Source organism: Hipposideros armiger, unplaced genomic scaffold, assembly GCF_001890085.2.
Source record: "Hipposideros armiger isolate ML-2016 unplaced genomic scaffold, ASM189008v1 scaffold_488, whole genome shotgun sequence".
Lineage (NCBI taxonomy): Eukaryota > Metazoa > Chordata > Mammalia > Chiroptera > Hipposideridae > Hipposideros > Hipposideros armiger.
The window spans coordinates 834,495-855,344 of record NW_017731838.1 but is presented as its reverse complement, the minus strand read 5'-3'; the positions used below and the strand labels follow the sequence as shown (position 1 = coordinate 855,344).

The 20,850-nt window shown below is 38.7% G+C and overlaps 1 protein-coding gene across 22 annotated transcripts in view; it reads left to right on the top strand.

The window, feature by feature from the left end:
* SORBS2 (sorbin and SH3 domain containing 2) overlaps positions 1-20,850 on the top strand; it is a 195,684-nt gene that overhangs the window by 37,923 nt on the left and 136,911 nt on the right. For 2 of the 22 annotated variants that reach the window (XM_019667192.1, XM_019667189.1), the window contains exon 1: positions 1,378-1,425. The exons of 5 other annotated variants lie outside the window; for them this stretch is intronic. Coding sequence is in view for 1 of the 17 variants with exons in the window: in XM_019667184.1 (XP_019522729.1) it covers positions 1,370-1,425 (56 nt within the window). In the remaining 16 variants the exon portion in view is untranslated. Of the gene's footprint in view, positions 1-1,369; positions 1,426-20,850 lie in introns of those variants that run through there. 15 more of the 22 variants (XM_019667200.1, XM_019667199.1, XM_019667204.1 and 12 more) reach the window with 12 other exon arrangements.

The window sequence follows — 20,850 nt, the reverse complement described above, 5'->3', positions numbered from 1 at the left end:
CCCCTTAATTGCAGAGAGCAGACCCTGCAAGGTGACTTTCGATTGGCGACAAGATTCTGGGCAACAAAGATTCAAGCTGCAGAGAAAGAAAGGATCAAGAGCTGGTGTAAATATTAAGGAAAGATTCTTTGAGAAAGGGGACTTGAGGACCTTCTTACATAACGGATTGACTTTGGGTGGAGAGAAGTTATCAGAGCACTCAGTATGGAGAGAAGGGGAGAACACGCCGTGAGAGCCAACTTCATCAGGCAGGAAATGGGTTTGCTCCCTCTTGCCCTTTATAGCTCCCTCCTCTTCTGTTCTGTTCTGTGCAGATATGGAAAGGACTAGAAAAGCACAGAGGAGATTGGGAATGGCAGGTATAAAGCGTATTAACACTGTGGCCTTTGCTGGACTGCGTGCTTTCATTCTATTAAATGGGGATCAGTGGTAAAGAAGCTTTGTTAGAGAATGTTTGTTTAAAATGAAGGGGCAAGGAAAGTGGAAATGAATCAGGAAAATGGCTGTCAAAGTCACCCCCACTTAAGACCAACCCTGGGTAAACAGCCCTGATTTACCTTTTTCCATATAATTACAGTGACTGGTTATGCTATGTAACAAACTAAAAACAATGGCAAGTATTTGCATAGTTTCCTTTCCATAGCCTTTCCCTGAGAAGTAGGTATGAATCTTGTAAAGTAACAAGTATATAAGAGGTCTGACTATTAAGTTCGCGAACTTTGTTGCACCGATGTTGCTAACCTTTTTTGATATGAGAGGGATTATTCATTATGAATTTGTACCAACTGAACAAATACTTAACCAAGTTTACTATTTAGAAGTGCTGAAAAGGTTGTGTGAAAAAGTTAGATGACCTGAACTTTTTGCCAACAATTCATGGCTCTTGCATCACAACAATGCACCAGCTTACATGCACTGTCCGTGAGGGAGTTTTTAGCCAGTAAACAAATAACTGTATTGGAACACCCTCCCTACTCACTGATCTGGCCCCCAATGACTTCTGTCTTTACCCGAAGATAAAGGAAACATTGAAAGGAAGATATTTTGATGACATTCAGGACATCAAGGGTAATACAACCACAGCTCTGATGGCCATTCCAGAAAAAGAGTTCCAAAATTGCTTTGAAGGGTGGACTAGGTACTGGCATCGGTGCATAGCTTCCCAAGGGGAGTACTTCGAGGGTGACCATACTGATATTCAGCAATGAGGTGTGTAGCACTTTTTCTAGGGTGAGTTTGTGAACTTAATTGTCAGAACTTGTATATAATGATAAAGTTTTCCTTAGCTTGATTTCACTGCTATTTTTGGTTGTTTTGAGATCGTGGGGCAGATCCCACCCACCTATTTATTGTAACATTTCTTTTCTAGAGCCAGTCTAGGACAGACTCATATACCATTCTGATCTGGGTGCATTTCTTCAGAAGGTACGCTGTACTCGTGGGGAACCGCGACTGCCTGGGCTTGGGGTCAACAAGGCCAGGAGGAAATCTGTGCATGTATTTTAACAAAAAGATATCTCAGTGTGAGGTTAAGGAAATAAAATGATGGGCACCAAAGAATATGCGTGTACTCTGATCCCTCCTTGACATTCATCCCCATTATGTCCCCAGCAGAATTTCTGTTTCGAGATTCTGCATGAACACCCTGGATTTAAGCTGACTGACAAGGAGGCCAGTGGGGAAATCAGAGGAAGGAGGGGAGGCACAAGGGATTACAAGACAATGCGGTTTGCCTCTTGCAGAGTGATGGTTTTGGAATTCTGTACTCTGCATTATTTTACAATGGACTATCTTGCTGGGGAACACTGTGAGGAAAGCATCACTGAGCCCCACTCTTGCTCTAAAAATCCTTCCTTCTTGCTTCTCAGTCACAGCCATCCACAACAGTCCCTCATTGTTATAGCGATGCCTCTTGCTCATGGGCGCCCCACAGGACCACAGGGAGTGTTCCCATCACTACACATACACCTGACAGCAGGACTTCCAAGCCCTTCCAAGGTCCCTATGTTGAATTTTCCCTGGCTTTACATCTGACTAGACAGGGCTTCCATGGTGGATAGGACAGCAAGGCCCGGCTTCTGGATGTCACTATCTACTGCCTCGCTCATTGGATTGTTTCACCTGCTGACTCCCAGGCTTCTTGGCCCTTTCTCTCTTCCTGAAATCACCCTGGTCAAATATTCTCTAGATTTTGCTCCACCGTATATTGTTCATCTGATCATCATGGAAAAATCTCCTGGAATCTACCCCCCAAGCAGCAAATTCTCCTTAGTCCCCTTACCCCTTCAGGACAAATCGTTTCAACCTCAGATCGCAAAAGAAGAGAAGCCTAGAGGATATATTTTAATCATTGTATTCATTTCTTAGGGCTGCCATAACAAAGTACAACAAACTTGGGTGGCTTACAACAAAATAAATACATCGTCTCATAGGTCTGAAGTCTAGAATTGTGAAATCAAGATTACCAGCAGGGCCGTGCTTCCCCCACAGGCTCAGGAAGAACCCTTCCTTGTCTTTCCCCAGCTTCTGGTGGCAGCCAGAAACCCTTGGCTTAGGGCAGCATCACTCCAATCTGTGCTTCCATGGTCACTTGGTGTTCTTTCTTCTTGTGTTTCTCTGTCTCCAAATCTCTCTCTCCTTATAAGGACACCAGTCATTGGATTTACAGCCCATTCTAATCCAGTATCACCTCATCTTAATTTCAGTATATATCATAAGAAAAAAAAAAAGAAAAAAATATATAAAACAAATATATAAAGAGATATATAACTATATATATATATCAAAGTGTGTATCATAAGCTTAGAGAACACCCTGCAGCCCACAGACTCACCACTCACCCCCTCCCCCTCCACGGAACTGACACCATGGAGGGCCATGACTTAATGTCTCACTTTAAGGACTGGCCCATGTGGCTCAGGCTATTTCCGAGTGAGGCCAGAGTGCAGAGGACTAAGCATCCCTCACTATCACCCAGGTACATTGGTCCCCCTGAGACATCATGAGCTACTAAAGCCCTGGAGATTATCTATGTGGATTTAAGCCTGCCACTTCCTTTTTCCTGAGTACTATGATCATCCTTGTAATAGACTATTTTTTTATTTTTTATTTTCAGCTGAGCCATCCTGCCACCTGTTGGCAGCTCAGCGGCAGCTCAGCTTGGGCTGGGACGTGAACCGCTGTTGCTCAGAGCTCACACTCTTGAGCGAGCTCTTAACCAACTGAGCCACTCCACCAGCCCTAGATTATTCTTTTTCAACATCCTTTTTCTGTCACACTTTGGGGCCCTTCCTATCCACACTCAACATTAGGATTATCTCCTTAAAGTCATGAATTTTTTTAAAGCTCAATAGGTCCCCTTGATGTTTTGACTTCAGAGAGCTGCAGGATGCCCTAGAATTACTTATTCCCACTGTAAACAATATCAAATTGCCAATCTCCATTGAACTTTCCATTTCCTACTGATATATATTATTTTTAAAAGGAAAATATTGACTTCCTTAACTGTAAATCAGGTTTTAAATGTACTTTTTTTTTAAGGAAGGGGATCATATATCAGGGCACAGTTATCAGATTGTGTAATTTATTATCCACAACCTATAATAATAAGCTATATGATATTTTAGTTCTCCATCTGCACTTTGACTGGATATCTAGAAAAAGACAGGGACAAAAGCAGAATGTGGGGGAGAGAGGGAGATGGAGAGGGAGAGGGAGAGGGACAGGGAGAGGGAGAGAGAGATCACTTTCTAAAAGTCAGTACTTGGTCCTTACGTCAGACTTTGTGTAAGGACAGCGAATCCTACTGAAAAAGTAAATACCAAGAGGCTTAGTTGGGTATGACAGTGCAAAGACATTTTATAAATATTTTGATAAGTAGATACAAGAGAGGGTGATTTGTGAGGTGATTATTTTGCACGGGGCTATGTTCAAAGCCAATTGAAATTCTTCATTTTCGTTAACCCTCCGAGATGTTTTCTGTTTGGAGGAATGTTCTATTTTAAGTTCCAGCTCCTCCCATAGAGGAGGGCGGCATTACAGCCTCTGTATGTGAACCTGTCCAGATGAGACTGTACTGAAGTAAGTTCTAAGTGTCATAGATGTAGGAAAGAATTCAAGTTAACACTGCGACTGAGTCTTTTAAAAAAGCCAATAAATTTTAGTATGGCTATGTGACCGTGAGAAAAAGATGCAAAATAGTGAGCGATGTGGGAGTCATTTGTCCCCTAATAGAAGAAAACCACCTGGTTAGTAGTTTCCATAGGAAAAATACTCAGTAAGCAGGTAACATGGATTTTTAAATATATATATATATCAGTTTAACACTGTATGAGTAACAACAGGATTTGGGTAGGACACTGATCTGCCGCTAAATCAGGATAAAGCCCCTGCCCGTTGTCACAACGGATGATACCTGTGCACCTCTTCCAGGAGACTGGTCAAAGTGCCTGGGCCCAGCTCCAAAGGTGGGGCTGCATTTAAAGGGTGGATCTTCCTAAGTCCCCTGACTTCCAGGCAGGGCCCAGAACTGAGACAGCCCAGGGCAAACTGATTTCTGCCACTTGGGCCTCCTCCTGTTCACAGAGGAATCTCTGACCTTTCTTGGAGGAACTAAAAAGAGACCCCATCCAGGACTTCTTGTCAGAAATGCTGAGTCATCAAGTGTTCTATTAGAATTCATTGAATGCATATGTTGTCTTTATTTTTGAAGATTCATAAGTGCTGAAACATGGTTGACTTAGTAAAGTTTCTTGGTTGTACTGACAGTGTCCCTATGACTGGAAGAAGCCATGTTTCACAAAAAAGAAAAGGAGGGTAACTAATGATGAAATGAACATTTGGGGGTAGTTCTCGCCTGTGGGTTTTTTTTGTTGTTTTTTGTTTTGTTTTGTTTTTCATTCATGATGACCTTTTTAAAAAACAAAATTGGAATTACGTTGTCTGTATTGATTTTCATCTTGTGCTTTCATTGTTTTGAGAATATTTTTTCATATCATTAAGTATTCTTTAAGAATGTAAACTCATTCGCTGTACAGAGACTTATATAGTAAATTAGTAAATTACAACATACCCTAACGATAAATACTAAAGTTGTATATCTCCTAACATTAAAGGAGCCAGAAATTCTTTGGCAATAAGTTTTGTATTTTTCTCATGCCCTGAAGAAAAAATTATGTAAGCTATACTGTATGTAAAATGTCATGGTTTTTTTTCTACACAGTAGATCATAATAATTCTAAAATTGGGCAGAACCATCTGGAATGTGAGTCATTAGACTAAGTAAGAAGAAAAAGAGAAAAAGTAATAAAGGGCCTTTCAAGACTGAAGCTCTGCATTTTTCCTTACATTTCACAGGCTGGAAGCTGGGGATATTGAGCAAACATTATCCTTCATAATTTTTTAGAATTAACTGACCCTGAGTATTTAAAATTCACATGCCTCCAGAACTGCTGCCCTCAATTGACTGGATGGTGAGGGATGTTCTTCCTGAATTAGTTTAACATAAGAATGAGGTGGAAAGAGAAGGAACTAAGCATGTAGTGCTGCTCTTACTCAGAAAATGAAAATTCAGAACAAAATCCTGTTTATGGGCCCTTACAGGGGAGTCCTCTGAAACAATGGAGATTTGCTCCTCTGGCCCAGAGAGAGATGGATAAAATGTCAATGAACATCTAGAATCCCCTTATTTTTCAGGTATGCAGACTTCAGCAGCTTTATCCTGAACAAGAGTTTCATTTGTTAATACCAGTAAAACTTACACTTGACCACATAAGAAAATAAAGGCGAGTGGGAAATAATCAGTTTCTGTGAATCAGAGATATGGCCTTCCTGTGAGAAGGTAACAATTACCAGTCATGGAATTATCAGCATATGTTCTTCCCTGTGCTAAACACTTTACATATATTATTTAATTCTCACACAACCAGTGGTAAATAAATATCATCCTTCTATTCTACAGCTGAGGAAGAAAAGATTTAAGGGCTGACTTCATTCATTCTTCCACTTACTCCCTCAAGAAAACATGTATTTGGCTCCCAAAGTGTGGCCAGCATGGTGTGAGTGCTGGAGATCCAGTTGGGAGCGGGGTCCTCATCTCCGCCTCCTCATGGAGCAGAGGGGACTCACGGTTGGGATTGCTCTGTCTTCCTGTCTCCAAATTACAAACACTTAACAGTGCGACTTAATAAGAAACCTGTGAGATCTCACAGGGGATCAGTAAATACCATTGTATCTTAATTTATTTTCCTCTGATTTGAGAATCACCCTGATTAACTTTATAATTAGGAATTAAAATAATTAGTGCTATTGCGCATCACCTTGTGATGACTCGGTGAATGCAGGAGGCATTTGATTAACCAAATTTAGAAATACGGCCTTATGCTTTTGCTACTTCACCAAAAAGCCTTGTTGACCTCCACGGAAGAGACAAGAATGCTTACAGGGTAGGGGACAGGTAGTGAAAGATGTAATCACCAGTATCTACCTAGAACACAAGCCTCCTCACAATTACCGGTTAGAATGGAAAAGATCTTAGCAAAATATTTGTAAGTGGTCCCCATACATAAATACCACTTTTCTGGCAAGTCGAAGGCCCTTATCAACCAATAGCCAGATGAAAACATTTGCCTAGGTGACAGATGGTAGAACCAGAGCTTGAAAGCTTTGATATCTTCCCACTAGACCACGCAGTAGGCATTTTTTAGGGAACCCAGTTTCTGGCACTCTATTACACCTTCTGTTCTCCATAATAAAAGAGCCTTAACTGAGGCCCATCCTTGGGCTGGTTAGATAGTCCCACAGACCCAGAAAACATGCACTTTGTTTTTGGAATAAAAATATGTTTTTTGAACATTCTAATAATGTCCACAAATTTATTCTCCATAGGTTTACTAAAACTCAATTATAAGAAATTGACCATATATATTTCAAGTGTTTTTGTTTTTTGATATCAGACTCCCTAATCAAGGATCACACCACCAGGATGGGTTTGATCTTAAAAGACAATCATATTCCCATGAGAGCGAGTCATCAGAGAAAGCATACAATGGAGCAGATTCAAAGACAAATATTAACCAGTAATTCAAAACAGTGATTGAGGTGGTTTTATTTTTATTTATTTTTCCCGAACAAGCTATTCCTTCTTGCTTTATCTGAAATGTGTATCAAACCTGGTTTTATTAAAATAAGCCTCATCAGGAGACACCATTTAGAAATTGAGTTTTAATGTTGCCTAATGGTTTAATAACCTTGATATATAAGGTCTGTGTTTCAGTGAGCACATTTATTTAAGGGAGCTTATGGAAAGAAATGAATCTCTGTAAGTTTTTCTTTCTTCGTGTAGGGGTGATCTGATTAAAGGCTTAATTTGGTCATCTATTAGCATAATTATTAATTTTTCAGTAATTTCAAAAAAATCAAATGCATTGAAATAAACAAATAAGATTGGCTCATTAAAAATGCCTCACACAAGAGTATAATATAGCGGCAACTACTGAATTTACTAAAATCCTCCTAACGTTTTCTTTATGTGAGTATTATTACTTTGATAGTAAGCCATTAATGCCGTATGTTGACGCTGACACCTATTTAGTTAGTTGTAATTGTGATCACATAAGTAATAGGATCATTAACACAAACTCTGGACATTCAATAATCTGTCCACTTTTCAGAGGGGAAGAGCTTTAATTAAGCTATTTCTATCACATCAGTGTTGATTGAAGTGAGTGACTCATTTAGTAACCATGGAAATAATGGCAAGGAGGATGAAGAGAGGAACATGTGTGTGTACTTCCAGATGCTGCCATTTGTGTGAACGCATCTGTGCAGTGATCCAAACCTGTTAGAAGCATACTTAATGTCTCAAAAACCAAACTCATTTGGTTTTGCTTTCCCTTCATGCTTTTGTTGATTCTCTGTAATGGCTTCAAGTAAATATGAAACAAGGCAACCCAATACTGCACTCACAGGACCCTATGTTCTTTCCAGAAATGTGTCTCATATTTAAAGATGCATGTCCAAATGTGCTAAAAACAGACCCTCTTCCCAGACACATTTCTACTACTTCTATTTCTGAAATCCCTGGTCAATGTCCAGGCTCCCATACTATATTTATCTTTATATTTGTGTCTCTATTTTTCTGGCTTCTGTTTCCGTAATTTTTTAATATATTAGTGCATATATAATTATATGGCAAACAGTGCAAGAGAAGGAAAGAACATCAAAAAAATAAGCAACCAATCTCCTTACTCAAGCTAAGTCTAGCTAAGTTAAAAACATGTATAGATACGATTTTTTAAAAGTGGTTTCCAAAACTATCATCTGTTCAGCTTAAGTAGCACAGAGCTCCTATCAAGTAATCTTTGTTCGATTAAGTATCTTTGGAGTAGGTCTTTTATAAAATGACCCGTGGAAACTTTGGGTATTTTTCTATTTAAAGTCAAATTCTACTAATACGTTCTAGTGATATTCAGCAAGTATTTACTGAAAGCCTGTGATGTATAAAGGCACGATGAAATGAATAAAGCATGGCCCCTGCCCTTAAGAAAACATAAACACAAATAACATAAAGTAAACAAGAAGTGGCTCAGACAAGGAACTGTATTAGTTTACATGAGAGTGAGCAATTTATGCTGTTTACATAGGGGGCTACTTTGAGGTGGGCTCCTAAGAATGGGTGTGATTTTAAGAATAATTGGGAGTTATCCCAATGGAAGAAACATATCACAGAAGATGTGTCATATCTGCCTCACCACACCAGTCATGCACTCCTGAAAGACAGGGACTCGCTTTGATGACCTTGCACCCCTAAGACCCAGAACAATGTCTGACACATGATAGGCATCCAGTTAAAAATGTGCTGGTTACACTCAAAAGAAGGCTGAAATATAAAATGTACCAAAAAAGGAGCAGCAAAAAGTCCAGCATGACTAAAGGACAGAATATGAGAAGGGGACTAGATAACATTTTGAAAATTAGTCTGGGAACGTATTGTGCTGGGCTTGATTTGGAATTAATTAATAGATAATGCAAAATCACCGGTCCTTTTCAAAATATTAACCTTGCAATGATTGCACCACGGAATCAAAAGAGAGAGATTGGGGGGGGGGGAGAACTAGAAACAGGCAAACCAATCAAAAGATGATTACAATAATTTATTTGCTAAAATGAAAGTAAAATGGCAGATGATGAGCCTGAAATTAGTAGCAGTAGCTGTAAGTACTATATGAACAGCAGAAAAAACAATAAAGGCAACAAGAGCTAATATTTAATGATTAATGCTATCTCTGAGAACAAAGAAAAATTGCAATTAATTACCTCTTGAGACTCTTACCACAAGCTATAATTGACAAGTTTATAGATGAGGAAATTGAGATTGGGAGAAATTAAGTAACTTCCTCAAGGAAATTCTACAAGAAGCTATGTGAGGAGGCTATTGATCCTCTATTCCAGAGGATCAAATCTGGAAGCTTTGTCAAATGCAGGTTCTCCTTTGAATACAAATGATTAGCTACAATATTCAGCACCAGTGGTAATAATTCCAAACTAGGCTCTCTGGTGCTTTTTGTAGGATAATTCCCACTCTTGTAACTACTGGATTATAGCAGACTGATAGTTTGTAGCTGTTGACCCACACAAGGCTGAAGTTCATTGCAAATATTAACAGAAATCCTCAAAAACAGATGTCTAAATCTTTTTATGGAACTAGTCAAAGATTGACTAATTGCTTTTAAGAAAGCTCTCCATTAAAATATAAACCGGCAACACAATCTGATATGTGATTCATTTCTTAAAAACACACCGAGCATTTAAGATGTGCAAGGTGCTGAACTAGATGCAATGAGAGATAAATCGTGAAAAAGAAGTTAGCTTTGCTCTCACAAATATTATAGTGAAAGAAACAGACAGACGTGAAGGAAATAAGTATTCTAGTATTATTGTTCAAGGAAAGTGTTTTGAGAACTTGGAAAGAGTAATTGCAGTCAATACATCGGACATGTGAACAAGCTTGTTTTAGAGTACCTTTTCACATTCGAGGCTGTGAGGAATACATGCATGGTTTCAGAGACTACTCTTGACTAGGGGAAAACAAATTGCTTGTTACAGGATTTGAATAGGTGATGGGCATTTAAAAAATGCAGAAAGAAAGAATAATTCATTCAGGGGGAGGGAAACCTTGAAGGGGGAGTGAGATTTTGAGGGAAAAGGTTGAGGAAATTCTATATCCGGATTGTGAAAACAGCATGGAAGTAAGTCCATGGTGGATTTCAGGAAGAGCAGACAGACGTGTCTGAAGTGAGGGATGTGGCAGAAGACGAGACTGAAAAAGGAAAATGGAGTCAGATCACAGGATTGCCTTGAGGTCATACTATACTGGTAGACGTTTGACCTCTCAGATGACAGAGCCCCCAGAAGTTTTGCGAGAAAAGAGAGATAATTGGGCTAGGTTTTAGTAAGAGTCCTCTGGTAACAGTATAAATGGCTATGACGAAAGGTAGAAAAGTAAAGTTAGGGACACCTATTTCAGATCTGAAAGGCAAACTGCATCTGATCATGGGATGGCACATTTGGTAACTGTTAGGGAGGTCAATTCTGCAAATATATCAGAAAACACTTGCTCTTGAAGGATAACTAGCTGCTCCAGGGTTAATTGTGAAGACCATTAATCAGCTGCTCATTTTTTTGTCTTTTTTTCAGCCTCTCTGTGCATGAAAACTATTCAGTAAAAACACACAAAAGTTGTCCCAGCGCAGTTTAAGATCAAATTTATGGTGTATTTTTTCCCCTAAAACACCTAAGCATCCTCCACATAAAGCCAAAGAAGCTCTATGTGAGTCAAGAAATCCAAGATGGTAACTCTACTGGGAAGCAGAAACAACAAAAGGCTAATTTATTATACCCTCAAAACTGCTTCCTGCTGTCCAATTTTAAAGTTGGCTTACGGAAGATAGGAGTGAAATCACTTAGGGTATCAGGTGCTAACAAGCAGTTGCTAAAAACCCTAAAAATTATTACTTCTTAGGTATCTGCCCTTTGTGTACATGACATACTAAGAAGAGTTTAAAGTAAGTAAAGTGATTGAAAATATGTAGCTGCAATGCTGCCGGAGTCTATAGATTAATATACTGCAGTTGCTCTGTCCTCATTCCTTATGAACCCAAAACCTTGACAGTCACTGAAACAAGGGGTCCTGCTCTGTGTCTTTGAATCCTACTGTTTTTTCCTTGACTCTACAGAGATAATTGAACTAGAAAGATGCATGCTTAAAAAAGAAGCATTACAAAATGTCAAAAGCTATTATATTTCCAGTGTGGATAAGATACCCTCCCCACCTGGAGCCCCATATTCTGTATGCCTTAACAAACATTAGAAATTACTCTAATTACTCTAAGGAAATGAATAGGCTAATTATGACTCAGAGTAGTTTTTGAAGCAAATCAGCATTTCTGCTTTTCTTGGGTATCGAGCACACTTTGTATTGGTGTATTGGATTTTTTTTTCCCTTCCTGGCTTCCCATAAAGCCTCATAGTTCTTTTCTGATGATCCTCATAGAAATTGATTGCTCTGTTATTATACATCACTTAGGTTAAACCTTATTAAAATTTAACTCTGTTCTATGTGATCCATACTTCAAATTAAATGGGTACTTATTTTCCAAAAACGTAAGAAGATTGTTTTCAAAGTTCTTAAGGGAGATGGAGCAAAAGCCTTTTGCACTGTGTGTCCAGTGAAGTTGCTGCTATGCCACAGCAAGGAGACATGCGTGTTATTTCAGGTGCTTACCTTTATGCCGAAGCTGTGCCCAAAGTACAGTTTACCTTTAAGTGGTTCTGGGATGGATTTGTTTCTCAGATGTTTCCCTTCTTTCCCCTTTGATGATGTGAATTCAGCGCTGGCCCACTTCAACTGTTAAACAAAATAAAATTATACTGTATCTTAGAAAATTGGTTATTTTCTGGCACTTTAGGTGTCCATTTTGGGTAGGGTTTTGGGTTAACATTAGAGGAGTGTTAAGAAAAACTCAGGTGCTTCTGGTAAATAAGACAATGTAATATCAATAGTATTACCAATGCTTCAGCCTTAATTAAATGTAAATGAGAAAAAGTTCTTAGACCGAAAATAAGGATGAAGAAGTTCACTGGTCTCTTCAAGTCTCATTCTTTCAACAGCTTTATCAAAAGTCTGTTACAGAATAACTAATGATCTATTCCCGATTCTTTTTATCACAAATCAGATGCCAGAAACGGATTCAATGTAGAGTCGCATTCTACAAAGCATGAAGTGATAGTCCGGATTTTCACACCTCTAAAATTATCCAAAACAGCAACATAGCTGTTTCATGTTAAACTAAATTTTAAAAATTGCAGAAACATTTTTCCAAATAATGTCACTTTCTAATTAAATACTACATGAATAATAATAATAATTTAAAGTAAATATAATTGCTCATAGCTCATTAGGATTGAAGAATCATTTTGAGATCCAAAGAATTAGAAACCTCCTATCGTATTAGAATTTCATGGATATTTTTCACTTTTTTTAAAAACAAAACTCAGAGAGTATGACATACATACATACACCATTCTCCAGATAAGTAAATAAAGTATATGCATAACCATAGCTGTTTTATCCCCTTTTCTGAGCCCAATGACAAAACACAATTTTTTCATTTATATTTTGTGGATTATTCTGAAGTGCAGTTTTTTCTTTTTTTAAAGATTTTATTGGAGAATTGGGGGAAGGGGAACAGATAAGCTGCTGTCCCTTTGTTCTTCAGTCTAGTTGTGGAGGACGTTGCTTCACTGGCCCATGTTGGTATTATCATTGCGCTGTTCCAGGGTGAGGCAGATTGGTTGCCAGCCATTGGATGGCAGCTCACAAAAGCGCACGCCCACTGCCAGCCAGCCCCACTGCAGCCTATGCCATCACCGGCAGCTCATGGCAGCCCAGCTCCAGATCGAGCTGTTGTTCAGCCTCTTAGCTGTAGAGGGCAGTGTCACTGGTTCTCATGTGGGATCCGAACCAAGGCCCTGCTGCTCAGAGCTGGTGGCCCAAGCCAGCTCTTAATCAACGCGCCACTCGGCCAGCCCTGAAGTGCAGTTTGTTCTAACATCTCTTACAGAGCTCACAACCAGGTATCAGTGGTGTTCATTTATGTAATGACTTAGGGCCCAAATTATTGTTTTGGCTATAATCTAAAGAACTTCTCATTTTTCTCCCTCACTACATTTTGCTACACATTGAGAAGGTTGTTTTGGAGGAAAATTATAATCTCACTTGATAGCTTTGTCTACATTGTTTGGAAGTTGAGCAGCACAAGTCCTAATTATAAGGAACAAAAGTCTTTAATTTCTAAGAGGAAATTACTCTGGATCAGTGCCCTTCCTCAAATGATTGAGTCTCCCAAAACAGCTCTTGTTTTCCTCTTTTTCCCGTTCACATGTTAAAACAGAAACCATTTTACTGTGCAGAAAGTTCTGGGTGTTTTCTTCTTCCACTTTACAGTAAAATATTTGGCTTCTCTGAAACGATGGTCTAGGGTTCATCTTCTGGTTACATAAAAAAAATTATATTCTTTCTCCCTAGTGTTTGGCTGCCAACCCTGTTTGCATTTTGCATCTGGGTCGACATTGTAATTGAATGTGACAGAACAGGGAAGAACAAGACGTTCACAGACAGCTCCAGAAAGGTTGCTTACACAAGCTTCAAAAAGTCCACGCCTACCTGTTCTGTTATTCTTTCAGAAAGTTAGTGTGCAGATTTGATTGCCACAGTGACCTTGCCTACATATAGATAACAGGTCAAAGTTTCCTAGCACAATTAAAGAATTGGATTGGGGGTGTGAAAAGGAGGAATTAGGAAGTTAGTTTTCACTGTCGTTTAGTTTTTTGTTCAGTGTACTTTGTCCTAGATTGTCGCCCATCAACCTCTGTCCATAAAATAGATAGATCAGGTCCTTAGCATCATGCCCACTGCAAAGGGGAGAAAACTGAAGCCCAGGAGACAAAGTGATATGCCCACAGCCACGTGGATAAAAAAAGGTGTTGGAGTCATGTCTAGGGTCTAAGCTTTCAAAAAAGTCTTTATTGAGATATAATTGACAAACAAAATTGTACAATGTGACAATGTGATATATGTATACATTGTGAAAGACTTTCCTCCATTAAGTTAATTAACACATCTATCACCTCATATATTTATCTTTGTGTGTGTGTGTGTGTGTGAGAGAGAGAGAGAGAGAGAGAGAGAGAGAGAGAGAGCGAGAGAGAGAGAGAGAGAGAGAACATTTAAGTTTTACTCTCAGCAAATTTCAGAATCTAGGTTTTAAAGCCCTGGTTCCATGTTCCTCATCTGACACTGCCTCAGTCCAAGGAATCAATTTATCAATACCTCCATATGAGAAAAAGAGCCGTTTATTCTTTGGGATGATAATGTAAATATTTTTCAAAAACTCAGTATCAGAATCCAAGGATAATAAACAAAATGTCTCCTGGCACTGGTACAGTTTTCATATAAGGTGGATTAGAATGGTGCAACACCTGGGACCCAGGCCTACCCTCTTAGATTCATGGGAGAGTTTGCCTTTGGGGGCTGAGGTACGTTTCTGACGTTTTCTGAGAAAATGTCTAGAAACCTTAACATTGTGCCCATTTATTTCTGCATTGCCCAGACAATGCATTATATACACACTGCGCTAAATACGAGGGGAAATACAGCCTGACTCATCACTGGGTCACAGCAGTCCTCTCACTGGTAAAGAATATTTGCATTATATGTGAAAAATCAGAATCCACTGTTAAAAGGAAGAATTCAGGAAAAATGAGGAATTTAAGGCATCTTTTCCATTTATTTTCTAAACCTCAGAATAAATCATTTTGTTTCCTATAAGATATTCTATGGATATTTTGTCTTTTACGATTTTGGGCTCTCTTAACCTTCAGATAATTTTTGCTAGAAATGATCAATAAGGGAATAAACATGGGGCTGGGAGTTCTTTATACTTCAAGGCTTTAAGGATTTAAAATTCTATCCTATTAAATATTTCATGTTACTGTTTGTTGTGTCTATGGCTGTTTCTTGAGGTAGTGAATCACTTAAAATTCCAGTGAAATTTCTCTGTACGGGTGTTGTTGTTATTAGTGATTAATAATGTCTGCCTGGAGACTTAGAAATTAAAATTTATATTTAATTTAGGCATTTATTTTCAAATTGTTTCAGGCATTCAGGCATGGTAATGTTAAAAATTAATACAGCTCTGTGCATGTCTTTTGAGTATTTCTTTAACAAAGGCTCACTAAGAACTTTTTGTTTGCAAAACACCGTGTCTATGGGATGGAATACAGTGGAACATGGAATATAGGTTTTATCTTTAAGGAACTTATAGTCCAATGGAGATGATAAGGAATAGTGGAAGGGAGGGAGGAAGAGAGGAAAGGAGGAAATAAGATCTTTGAAAGAGGTACAGGGGTTACAGTGCTACCAGGAGTGTCTGCTAGGCAACATTTCATTCACTATGTGACAGTTAGAAGGAAAATAAAATTTACTATAAAACTGGAGATTTTCTCCTTATAACTATGCAAAAATACAAATTGAATGAAATTATTACATTTGCTGGATTCCAACCGTAGTAGTCCATTAATTGGATAAAAGCTCAGTGCTGTTACAGAGATCCCAAATAACAGAGCTTAAACCAGAGAGGTGTTTCTCGCCCACTCGTGTGGAATATGAACGGGTAGTGCAGGGTGAGTATCACCAGACTGATCAGGGTTCTACTCCTCAGCATTCAACACACAGCTCCCCTTTTAATGTCAAGGTCCTAACACCAGGTTCGCATTCCAGCCAGCAGCGAGGAGAAAAGGAGAAAGCAGAAAGCATGCATGTCCCTTCTGAGACCTGTCATTTTAGCCTGGCTACAGCTATATGCCCAGCCAAAACTTCTATTGTGAGGTAGAAGGACAGATCGGGTATGGGAGGACAAGTAGGTAATTATCTCTTCATGTGTAGTAACCACGCTGCTACAATCCCCTCCCGCAAAGCTCATTGTTATATATGACAAAATCTTATCATATATTACTAGGGCTTTCATTTTCAAAGCATAGATTAGAAATGCATCTTAGATGATTTCAACAATCAAGGGAGGACTTCTCATCTTGTCAAGGGCTACACATTTGCAGCTGAAAACCTAACACCTTATGCTAAGCTCATCAGAGCCCAATATAATTAATTACAGTAGCTTGTCACTAAAATATCAAGACAAATGTTCTTGAAACATGGCACTTTCTCCCGTTCCCCCCCCCCTTTTTTTTCACCCTCATCTGGTTTATTTACAATAAAAAAGTAGGTTGACGGATGGAGTTGCAGAAACTGATCCTTATAACTGTTACTCTATCACAAAACTGATAACCAACTGCTGGAGAGAACGTATCTGAATTGTGTTAGCATAGACTGCCCTAGCCTGGCTTACATTTAATAATTAATTACAGTGTTCAGCTCACGACGGTGGGAGAGTCTCTATAAAAATAAGACCGGCAAGTCTGTTTACGTCATTCACCAAAGAGCCTTTTCACTTTAGTACCAGAGCTGTGACTCACAGCTGCTGCTCCTCCAAACCAGAAAGACTGAATTTTCCTTTTTCCTTTATCCTCATAACCTCTCTCTAAGAAAATGATTTGCCAGAGTATTTTAAAAAAATGCTTCATTTAACAACTCTGTCACATACCTTTCTTTAGACAATAGGCAACAGACAAGCTGTTTGTTTTTGTTTGTTTTTTGAAACCAGATTCTATTTTAGAGCCATCCAACAAACTTGCTGTGTAATGGAGTCTGATAATCCACTTGTAGAGAGTAAGACTCATTTTGTAGAGCAAAAATAAATCATCCAACTGTTTCTGGTTTATAACTCCAGGTTTCCACATGACAGATTGGCTTTAGAGCTAACCTGCAAAGGATGATAACACACAATTGCTCTTATAAAGATGGATCGTAAGTTTACGAAAATGTGGAGATGAAGGAAGCATTGTCTCAATGTGCCAACTGTCTCATTTGCAAATGAGGAAACGGAAATCCACAATGGTGGAAATGTTCCTGAAGACACCCACCCAGTTAGCTACCAGAACCCGGAACTGCCAAATCCCAGAGAACTGCACTGTGTGTTGCTTGACACTCAGAACAACATAAGTTTTAAGTGGAATAAACATAGAAGTCCTTGTGTGTAAGATCTGCTTAATATGCAGGCACCAAATATTGAGAATACTGTGGGAATCAACAACTAACGAGACAGGAGATTTAAGAAAACCTCTCTTTGTTTCCTTGAACTTTTCCTCCTTTGGTTACTCTGTCTCATTTCGCTAAACTTGTGGCTTGCCAACTTTTTGAAATTTTATACATCTGATTCTCAAACTCTTGGGTGGTGATGAGCTGTGTTCAGGGCTTTAAGATAGCTAATAATCATAATGAAGACAGGTTGTATTTCTTTAATCTTTTTTTGTGTGTGTGCATGCCAGGTACTTTTCTAAATATATAATTTTTGAATTATATTACATGTATCATTCCACTATAATTCCTTATATTAATTCCTTACATTAATCCTATGAAGTATGTACTATTATTTTCCCCATTTTCTGTGGTGGAAACTGAGGCACAAAGCATGTAAGTAATTCACGCCAAGTCACACGGCTAGTACGTAGAGTTATTATTTAAACTTAGGTTGTTACTTTTAATTACTATACTATGCTGGCTATCATAGAGAAAGAATTATGTATCTCATAACCGTATGTATAGGAGACTGGGTGGCATAATGAAGTGAACCCTGGTCTTAGGGCCAGAAGAGTTTCAGGCTTTGCTGTTTTTATTTTACCTCCAAATAAAAAGTGTTGAGCTAATTGTACTCCTCAGTTTGTGACACTTTATCTTTTTTTGACCCATGCTAGGCGCCTATATGCATGTAAAAACAGTTCTTTTAAACCAGAAACCACCCACCATATTTATGCCTAATATTCTTTTTAAAGAAATTACTAAAAAAATATGATTCAGTTTTATTAAGCAAATGATATGTATGAAACATTGGTCCCATACCAACCACAACCGGAGAAATACTGGCCTTGCTCAGATAACGATACTTATGATTCTACTGCATAGATCTTCATGGCTCCCTTAATCTCCTTGCTTTATGCAAAACAATCCAGATTTCAATACCTCCCTGCAAATGACAAGAAAAAAAAATGATTCTTAAGCAATCACTGCCTTTTATTTTCCTTTTGGCATTTTGACAGCGGGGCGGTTATGCCCTATAATCAAAGGAAAACATAAGCCGGTCATCTCCTAGCAACTCACTGAAGATTACTGGCAGGGAATAATTTGTGTGGCTGAGTCTGAGTGAGTATAACTTCAGACTTTGAAGCCCGCAGAGCTCCTGCACTGGCCATTAACCCTCTTCAGCATCCTGCAAATAACAATCAACCTGTTTTTGATGAGGTTGCTGGAAGAATGCGCACCCAAAGGTCCCAAGCATGGGCAGTTTTACATAGAAGAGACTGAAGAGCTTTATGATCTTCTTTTGTAGTTGCTAAAAAAACTAATTGCCATTACCTTATTTTGCCGTGTATGATGCGCACTTTTTTGCCCCAAAATTGTGAGGGAAAAATAAGGGCGCTCATTATACATGGGTAGTACTAATTCCGTATCTATATAAATGTTTTTAATTCTTTTATTTATGCTTATGAGTTAAAAATGTAACTCTAGAAATCAATAACGATACTCGTATGCAAAATAATATCCCAGAATACGATAATCGGTTCTGTTGAATTTACGACAAACTTGCAACAACGAAGAGTTCTTGGACTTTTGTGATGCGTAAACATCATAAATTTGTTACCAGTACATAAAATTTCTTGTACTTTGTGTCTGCTTTTGTGTTTTATAATTATTTGTTACATAAAATTTCTTGTACCCTAGTATGTTAAAAAATAAATGCTAAAATTCCTATATCATACAAAATTATAAAGGAAGTACAAAATTCCTTTATAATACAAAAAAAAAACCCCAAAAACAAACCCAAGTACCTAAATATAAACAAATAAAAATTTGAATCAAAAAATTAAAACAAAAGATTTTTTTCCCTGAAAGTTTGGGCCAAAAATGTGGATGTGCATTATACATGGCGAAATACAATCAATGTCACTAGTCATCAAAATCATTTTGCTGCTCTGCAGTTTCCCTTTGCCGAAGCCTGCTCCACAGCTCTCCCATACAAGGGGACATCTGTCTCTGAGGCTCGGACTGCCTCACAGCATCCCTGCCTCCCCTGATGCTTTCTCCCAGTGGGCTTCTTATCTGCCTCCACAGTCTGGTGTGCTGGTGAGCCCAATCCATCAAACTCGGCTCCTAGTCAGTCTCAGGAAGCTGCTGCTCTTGGGGCCTCAACATACAAAGCAAAAGTGCAATCAACACTGATTTTACTCAGCCATCTGTGCATTACAGAAACAAATGGGACTCTCAGAGAATGCATTCCATCTCTTCAAACCAAGATTTAGTACAGTCCTTACAAATTCGTTTATCAAAAGAGAAAATCTGACTAGAGAATTTATTTGAATGAATGACCAAGGCAAGAAAGGGAACCAATATTTAAAATGCTTCAGCCACTAGTCACAAGTATCAATGCCAAAGAAACATCCACTTTTTTTTCTTTTTTAACTGGGGAACAGTGTGTTTTTCCGGGACCCATCAGCTCCAAGTCAAGTAGTTGTTTCATTTAATTGTGGAGAACGTAGCTCAGTGTCCCATGCAGGGATCACCAACAACCTTGGTGTTATGAGCACTGCACTCTAACCAACTGAGCTAACCGGCGGCGCCGAAACATCCACTTTTAATAGCAGTAGTAGTAACATTTTGGGCATTATGTGCCAGACCCACTTCAAAGAGCTTTCTGTATATTAATCATTGGATCCTTCAACAACCCAAAGAGGTTGGCACCATTGTTGTCTTTATTTATAGAGGAGGAAACTCAGGTTCAGGGAGAGGAAGAGTAAGCTGCCTGAAGCTGTCCATATGGTTGTGGTAGAATGGGCTTTTAACCCAGTTGGCTTGGCCCCAAAATCTACGCCCTGGATCACTGCACACACCTGCCCTAGCAGGAGGCATTCCCATACACCACTCCTGTCTGGAAACTGAGGGCAGACGGTGATGATACAGTTCTTGAAAAGTCCTAATGATCTGCATCAGAAACATTCGTTCTGAACTACTTTTTCTATGATGATATAGAAATTGTGTCTATTTCTATTTATTGGAAAAAAGAAGGAGCTTGCTTTCTTTTAGGTCTCTTGCAGTATAGTTTGTATGTAGAAAGATGTTCTCATTCTGAGCAGATGGAAGAAATGTAACAGACTAGGTTTGCTCTGCGCCCTCTAGTCCTAGCATTACAGGACATGATGCACTGAGCAGGAACAGCCTTTTTTTGAAAGTATTCTGTTACAGACTCCAGAAACATTTACTGAGCAGCTAGTATTTATTATTTATCTGTTGAGCATTTAGTATTTTTCACTTATTATTTATGATTTCTGTTGTAAGCCATTTATAGCCAAGAGAGCGAAACATGAATGAAACTGTCACTCATCCATACTTCTGAAGGATTTCGATTCTGTCTACATTTCCAGTCTTCTATATTTCAAATTATTGAGTCCCAGAAATTTCCTACTCACGACATAAAATAGTTTTGTTGGTTTTGTTTGTTTGTTTGTTTTTCTAGCTGAGCCATCCTGCCACCTGTTGGCAGCTCAGCGGCAGCTCAGCTTGGTCCGGGAATTGAACCGCTAGTTGCTCAGAGCTCGCACTCTTGAGCAAGCTCTTAACCAACT